The following is an 8,364-nucleotide window of genomic DNA, read 5'->3' as shown; positions in this document are numbered from 1 at the left end:
GCCCTCTTCCTTCAGGGTGCTGGAAAGCAAGATATCTTTTTGTGTAGCTATAATTTTTATGGTTAGACAAGTGTTGTTTGATGGGGCATTTCTGAATGACTTGAAAACTTGAATTTAGAGCTATGATTCTCCTAAGAGAGGAATGAATATCAGAAATAGAATCTTCAAGTGGCTTTGTCAAAAGAAACACACTCTCACATGCCCCCTCCTCTTCCCAGTCGACAGTCCCGGTGTTGCGGGGAGGGGATCCTGATACTGAAGGGAGTGTATAGCAGTCCCTCAGGCCTGCAAGAATCAGTGACACAGAAGAACAAATACGGAAAAATATTTTGTGGCAATAAGAAAGCAGTGTAAAAAAAAATGCGAATTCTCATCTTGCTTTTTATTTCTTCTACTTTTACAAAACCATTGTTTCAAACTTTCTTACAAAATTAAAAAAAAAGACACATACACATGACATGCAGGAGATGAGAATAATATTCCTCCAATACAAAAGCATTAAACAATATTTCAGGTGCTACACAGCACGTCTGGCACATTTATTTATTAAGACCAGAATCCTCAGAGTTAACCACTGCGATATTTTCTAACGCAGTATTATCGGTTGTGGAAAGTAATTTGCCTGAACTGCTCTCTTTTTCAGTCTCCTCCCAAGTAGTCGTCAGAGGCTTCCCGAGGGTTTCTGGAAGCATGAACGTTAGCACTCCACTCACGAAGGCCAAAGTCCCAACAAGCAACTAGAAGGAATTAAAAAAAGAATAAGTGACACATCGAGAAAGAAGGGTATCCTTCAGAGAATAATCATTTCGGAACCTTTTTCAGAGGGCAATAGAATTGAATTTGACCTAACAGTTGTCATTTATTCCTCAGTGAGACCTTTTGGTTACTTATGCTGGTCCAGGGGTTCTTTAATTTGTTGACTAGGCTTAATCTGATCACTCATTAACCACCTACTAAATAAATCCCAGTTACTACCTGCATTATTACTCATGTAGGCACTGTCCTAGGAGCTACACAGGGGGAAAAAAAGTCCCTGCCCTGTCTTCCCAGACTCCAGAGTCTCATGGGGAAACCCAGAGACTTGGATTTGGACTTGACGGCCAGACACTGTCTTAGTCAACCTTGCCCTGGCCCCCAAAATTGACATGCTATCAGCATCCAATAAATGGTGGGGAATGAATGAATGCATGCATGCACAAATGAATGTTTCAATGAACCCAAACCTACAGAATTTAGGGGGAAACAAAACAGAGGCAATGGAAACTAGCTGCTACTATAGGGGAGGGGTGGGTCCAAGTGATTTCCTGTAAAAATTCAGTATTTCTTAACTTTCCAGGTTTTGACACATAAAAGGCAAACTTTTAGACTAGCACCAAGGTGTTTGCTTTTAAAAATGCAAATCACATTAAAAACTAAAGTCTGCACATCTATTCTCTGTTGATCACTATGTAGATTTTGGGTGGATTTTAGAACTAAATCTCTATATGGTCTGTAAAAACTTTGTCCTTACATAATTTAAACCCCTTTAGCAAAAAATACTGCCTGGGAAGACCCCATAAAAATAAATTAAGGCATGTTTTTTCTGATAAGTCTGCACACTTGGTGCTTTACAGCCTCTGAGACACAGTGCAACTATGACGTGCTGTGAGGCCACATCACTAACAGATGTGACCCGGGAAGACAGCTTCTTACTTTGTTTGCAGAACACTGACAACCTAAATCTAGAAATACATGAGTAAGCCTAGAAGCAGTAACAGAATCTAAAGTGACATTGCAAAGGACGTAGAAACCCCAGAAGAGCCCTCTGCCAGGGTCTGAAAAACACTGAATAAGTCTAAACAAGAAATAGAATCAAATGGAAGATCCAAGACAAGACTGGCTTTTCCTTTTTAACTTGGTAGTAAGAATAGTCAGGCACTAAACAAACTCAGAACCCTCCATCTCTTCTCTCACTCTCAGCAGAAGATCTGGTCTCCCACAGCCCTTGGCCAGCTCCCCCAATCCCACTATAATCATCCCAAAAACCTCCCCCCTCCCCCCACCCCCTACCCCAGCCAGGAGGAGCCTTTGTCGTCTCTCACCTCCTCCTGCGGGTGGGAGGTGGAAGGGTGCCAGTGGGGTGGAGTCTTCCTCCATCAGTAGACCTCCCTTCTTACCCGCTGATTTGTTTTTTTGGAACGCATCAATTGGATCTAACTTTTTAAAAGATCTGTATTGGAGTATAGTTGATTTACAATGTTGTGTTGGTTTCTGCTGCACAGCAAAGTGGATCAGTTATACCTATACATATATCCCCTCTTTTTTTTTTTTTTTTTTTTTCTTTTTGCGGTATGTGGGCCTCTCACTGTTGTGGCCTCTCCCGTTGCGGAGCACAGGCTCCGGATGCGCAGGCCCAGCGGCCATGGCTCACGGGCCCAGCCGCTCCGCGGCATATGGGATCCTCCCAGACCGGGGCACGAACCCGTATCCCCTGCATCGGCAGGCGGACTCTTAACCACTGCGCCACCAGGGAGGCCCCCCCTCTTTTTTAGATTATTTTCACATATGGGTCATTACAGAGTATTGAGAAGAGTTCCCTGTGCTATACAGCAGGTCCTTGTTGATTATCTACTTTATATATAGTAGTCTGTATATGTCAATCCCAATTCTCACTGATGTTTGATCCTTTCCTTTCCACTGGCTAGCTTCCCTCGGTAAAAATAGAAGTTCTTGAGCCTCTTAAAACTTCTGTACCCACTCTGCCCAGGAACTTGTACTTGCGACCTGTATGACCCTGGGCAAGTGACTTAACTTTCCTGCTCCTCAGTTTCCTTATCTGTAAAATGGAAATAATACTATTACCTGCCCCCAAAGGACTGTTGAAAGGATTAAATTAAGTAACACATTTAGGGCACTCAAAACAGGGACTGGTTTATGTTAAGGAGTCAATAACTGGTAGCTATCATTACTACTCTCGAGTCTTTTGAAACAAGCAAAAGAGGTCCTCTGCCTCAGCTCACACCCACTGCAGCCCCCAGCCCATCCTCTCCACAGCGCTCACTGCTTCTCCTTCCATCCTGCTCCCCACAGCATGGCCCACTCCCACCACCCACAGAAGCTGCTCTTCCCAGGCCACAGATTCCTAGCTGCCAAACCCGATGCACGTTTTCCTGTTCTGCTCTTTCTTAGCCGCTGTCCTGTCCTGGCTTCCTCACCTGCCCTCCTCCTTTGGGGCTCTGGTCACCTCCCTGTCTCTCCGGCTACTGCATCTCAGTCTCTGCCCTGGACCCCTCTTCCCATCAGGCTTTAAACGCCACCATTCCTAGGGTTCTGCTCTTCAGTCTCCCTCACCTCTTCATAAGCTGACTCCCAAATCTGTACCTCCCATGGGGGTGTCCCCTGAGCTCCAGACCTGCCTCCTGGACGCCTCCCCCAGCCTCCGCCGTCAAGCAGGTACCTCACATTCATCACCCACAATTCAAGTGCACTGTCCTTCCCCACCTCAATCTTGCTCCTCCTCCGGGTTCCCTCCAGCCCCGAGAACAACCTTCCCATCCCTCCAGCTGCCCCTCTCCACCATATGCAAACTCATCATGGGTCCTGTGGATACAACTTTTCCATGCTGTCCTCTCCAACCCAACTTTAGGTCTGAATGTTCTTCTGTTCTGCTCTCCTTTGAGATCCTGCCCATCCTTTCACCCATATCTCCTGGCTCCCTCAACCCACCCTGGGTGTTAGCAGTAATGCTTGCACCCAAACTCAAACTGGTCAAGTTCCTTTTCCCTCTAAGTTTTTGCCTTCCTGTTTCCTCCGCGTGGAACTCCCTTCTCTCCTCCTCCACCTTGCTGACTCTCACTGGCTCCTCCAGACACAGATTAAAGCCCCCTCCTCTGAGAAACCTCCCCTCTGGCCCTAGCCTCGGCTGGTAGCCCTCGCCTACAACCCCATAACCCCAGCTTTTCCCTACCACAGCCCTCTTCTCTGGGGCTTCTGCCTTCTGCACCAGACAGGACATCTCTCAGGACAAATGCTATTTCTTTCATCTCTGCTGCTTATCACCTAGCAGGGAAGCTAATTCAAAATCAGCACTCAACCTTTGCCAAATGAGTTCATGAATACAAACAGGATATGAATTAGGTGTCCACTTTTTTTCCTTAGATTACTAAAAAAATGATGGTTGATAATAAAAGCAACAGAAGGAATGATTTTCATGTGCTTCTTTTTGAAAGAGAAAATATAAGCTTATCTTCTAGATTACCATTTCTATTCCTCAAAGTGAAAATACTGGCTCCCTAGGCAGTTTGACACCCATGAATAAGCTTAATGAGAAATTTAATAATTTATTTTTTTACTCATTAAAAATAACAAGTAACATCTACTACATCCAAAGGAAGTACCTTCACAGAATACTTTTGCAAATATACACAAGACCCTGCTGACAGAGGTTGTCCTGGGGAAGGGGGTACCAGGGTCAGGGTGGAGGAAGAACTTATTTCTCTGCATCCCTTTTAGGACTGTTTATTTGTTTGACCTATGCAAAAGGCATAGTATTTGGGTTTGAACCCAAGTTCTGTCACTTAAATAGGGATAACAAAATCAGTACCTGCAATCTGTGAAGACTACTTCTCGTAAAGCACTTAAAATAGAGCTTGTGGGCTTCCCTGGTTGCTCAGTGGTTGAGAGTCCGCCTGCCGGTGCAGGGGACATGGGTTCGTGCCCCGGTCCAGGAAGATACCACATGCCGCAGAGCGGCTGGGCCCGTGAGCCATGGCTGCTGAGCCTGCGCGTCCAGAGCCTGTGCTCCGCAACGGGAGAGGCCACAACAGTGAGAGGCCCGCGTACCACAAAAAAAAAAAAAAAAAAAAAAAAAAAATAGAGCTTGTTACATAACAAGCACTATTTAAGTACCTGTTAAATAAAATTTAAAAACCCCTTTTAACTCTGTAGTCCATAATGGACCGTTATGGATGTCCTTTAAAAAAAATCTTTATTTTGTTTTAGTGATTTTATAGCAGTTTGCTTTTATAGATTTGTCTATCTTCTTCTGTGTGTCTTAGCTTATTTTTAAAAACATCTTTTCCATTTTTTTTTTTTTTTTTTTTCCTTTTTGCGGTATGCGGGCCTCTCACTGTTGTGGCCTCTCCCGTTGCGGAGCACAGGCTCCGGATGTGCAGGCCCAGCGGCCATGGCTCACGGGCCCAGCCGCTCCGCGGCATATGGGATCCTCCCAGACCGGGGCACGAACCCGTATCCCCTGCATCGGCAGGCGGACTCTCAACCACTGCGCCACCAGGGAGGCCCATCTTTTCCATTTTTATCTTTTATTTATTTAACAATGAACATAAAGTGCTAGCACAAAGGAGATGCTTCTGGAAAAGTCTGTGACCTAAAAAGAGTGGTGGATTCTCCAAAACTCCTTCCTGTGTAGGCCAGACCCAACGCCCCCAATGAAGCAAACTTGACTGAGTGCCTGTTCCTGGGACATGAGAGAGAACCATGCTGAGCCAATGATCCCCAAAGAGCAGACGCATACCACCTGTGTATATGCCTGGTGATTTTTTTTTTTTTTAAGGATGTCTCAAACAATTTGTTTTACTACTTATGAGATTGTTAGTGTATTTTAGAAAAACATGTAACTAGTATAACACCCATGATTTCACTGTTATTGTTGTTTAGGGCAAAGCTAAATTTTAAAAGCCATTCTATTTGATTTAAAATATTAAGTAAGGGCTTCCCTGTTGGCGCAGTGGTTGAGAGTCCGCCTGCCAATGCAGGGGGCACGGGTTTGTGCCCCGGTCCGGGAGGATCCCACATGCCGCGGAGCGGCTGGGCCCGTGAGCCATGGCCGCTGAGCCTGCGCGTCCGGAGCCTGTGCTCTGCAACGGGAGAGGCCACAACAGTGAGAGGCCCGCGTACCGCAAAAAAAATAAAAATAAAAATAAAAGTAAATTAAGTAAATTATAGCATGAATGGCACGCAAGGTGAGAGAAATGCTCCGGTGGACCCAGTTGTGGGTACATAAAATGCCCTATCCTGCAAGACTTCAACAATTTAACTGGCGGACAAAGACATACATGTGAATAATACAGCCAGACTGCGACAGCGGGCTGCGGAAAGGGTACACACGAAATACTATGCAGACCTGGGAAAGCGAGAGGTTGCATCACTGGATCTGGGTGGGCTTCTTAAAGAAGTGGAGTTTGCTCTGGTCTTAAAAGAGGTTTAGCTGCCTCATCTAAACCCCTAGAGCTTTGGGCCTTCCACTAGTCGTCCGACAGAGACAGTGCAGGAGGACGAACTAGGAATGAGGCAAGTGGGTCCAGCTCTGGTCTCATTTCCCCAGCCATGCAAGTCACAGCCACTAAACCTCCAGGACACCCTCATCCAGAAGAACCTGGTGAGGCCGTTGCTCTCCACGAAGCCCAGGAAGACCCTGTGAAAGGGACTTCATAGACATACTGGGAAGAAATCACTGCCTTAACGCATCTTACGGTCCTGGGAGCCCTCAGGGCTCTGACCCAGATGGAGTGCAAGCTTCTGAGGCAGGCTGGGTCCTAAAAGTTCTTGGATTTACCTCTTAAAAAGGAAAAAAAAAAAAAAAAAAAAAAGGTCTATATCTGTCTATCTACCTATCTACCATAAAATATGATATAATTTTTTAAATGCATAAAACAAATGCACAGTTTAAGAAATAATTATAAAGCAAACACATCATGGTCTTGATCACCCACAAGAAAACACTGCTTGCACCCCAGAAGCCGCTCCTTCTCTCCTCCACAGGTGGTCCTGGTTTAGTCAATTAGCCTTATCTGCTTTTCTGGTTTTAACATTACTTTCATGGCTACAGAATGTATAAAACTGGTCCTATTCTCTTAAAAAAAAAAAGTACACGAAGTTTGGGGGGCGGGGAGGAGCATTCTCTGCAGAGGGGATGTTCGGGCAGAGGAGGCCGGTGGAGATGAATGAGAACAGGGTGTGGAGAGGAGGGGGAAGTGTGTGAGGAAACAAAACAAAATAGGGAACATGGGCAGGGGGTCAATCTGGAAAGGCCGTGAGTATCAGGCGGAGTTTGGGTTTTGCTCTGGAGGTGAAGGGCAGTTGGACCAGAGCTCCGGTTCAGCAAACTACTCTGATGGGGCCGGGGGCGTGTGCAGGGAGGGAACCAGGGAGGCAGGCGGTGATGAGGGGCTGGACTGGAGGCAGGTGAGTAGGCTGGTTGTGAGAGAGAAGGAGAGGACTCGGTGTCGTAGGTTGGAGGGGGTGGGAGAATAAAAAGTTGGTGCTCAAGTGTCACGCTGCAGGCCACGGACTCCTACCGCAGAGCGGAGACAGGTGGAGGAAACGCAAGTCACCGGCCGGCTGGGTTTGGGAAACGGTGAAGCTGTTTAGTCGCCCGGGGAGACTATCCATGGGGCTAGTGGGTCTGCAGCTTGGAAGAGAAGTCAGAATCAGGAGAGGTCACCCGCGCAGGGACTGAAAAAGACAGCCAGAATGGCTCTTGGAGAATGAAGCAATCAGAAGAGGACAGGAGCACAGGAGGAGCCCCAGAGGGAACAGCCTAGAGAGAACGAGGACCAAGTCCCGGAGAGGGAGCCTGGAGGGGGAGGGAGGGCCGGCACACTCAGGGCTCTCCCCTAGGTGGTGCAGCCCCTCAGGCCACCCCCCACATTCCCCACTGTCCCCATCTCCCTGCCCCCTCCCCTCCCCCCATCCTCCTCCTGACCCGGGTGTGTAACAGTGCTCCGCGTGGTTTCCCAAACTCTCAGCTCGGCCATGAGGACACGTGCAAACTGCACAGAACCCCTCGCACACTTCATAACCAGGAGGACGGCTCACACTGCCGGAGCCAGGAGGAAGCACGCAGGCAGCCTTGCCTGTGAAGAGCCCCTCAAGTTTCGGTGAAGCTGGAAACCACAGATCCCTACACCTCTCCAGCAGACACCACTGGGTCCTTCCGGGAGCAGCAGCCTCCAGAACTGGCCTTGACCAGCCGTCACACGGTGGGAACACAGAGGCAAGGGCTGGGGGTGAGAGGCAGCCTGCGGATCCAGACAGAGGGGCGCAGGCTGAGAGACCAGAGACCAGAGCTCTCCCTGCGCAGTCCCGGCTTCACGATGTGCTGAGGAGAGGCCCTGCTCTGGCTGGCAGAGCTGCAATGGATTAACAGCTCACAGCGGGAGGCAGGGCGGGATGGGGAAGAGGCGAGAAGGCAGTCAACGAACAAGAAAAGCAGCAACCCACCACCCTACTTACCAGCTGGTGAGCTGTTAATTAGGTTTCTATAAACCCCCGTAACCGAATTATAAATTGGCTTCCAATAAATAAAAATACAGAAGGCAGTCGGCTCTTCTGCCTCGCTGCTATCTCAGTAAAGTTCTATAAACT

General features: G+C 47.7%; 1 protein-coding gene across 1 annotated transcript in view; it reads right to left on the bottom strand.

Moving 5' to 3' along the window:
- Positions 1-539: 539 nt before the first annotated feature.
- The window catches only part of SLC22A16 (solute carrier family 22 member 16), a 28,018-nt gene continuing 20,193 nt past the window's right edge, over positions 540-8,364 (bottom strand). Inside the window, exon 8 of the mRNA XM_060115248.1 lies at positions 540-737. Coding sequence (XP_059971231.1) covers positions 540-737 — 198 coding nt within the window. The remainder of the gene's footprint in view (positions 738-8,364) is intronic.

This window comes from Mesoplodon densirostris, chromosome 12 (assembly GCF_025265405.1).
Source record: "Mesoplodon densirostris isolate mMesDen1 chromosome 12, mMesDen1 primary haplotype, whole genome shotgun sequence".
NCBI lineage: Eukaryota > Metazoa > Chordata > Mammalia > Artiodactyla > Ziphiidae > Mesoplodon > Mesoplodon densirostris.
The sequence above is the reverse complement of the archived record's forward strand: the minus strand, read 5'-3'. Positions and strand labels throughout refer to the sequence as shown.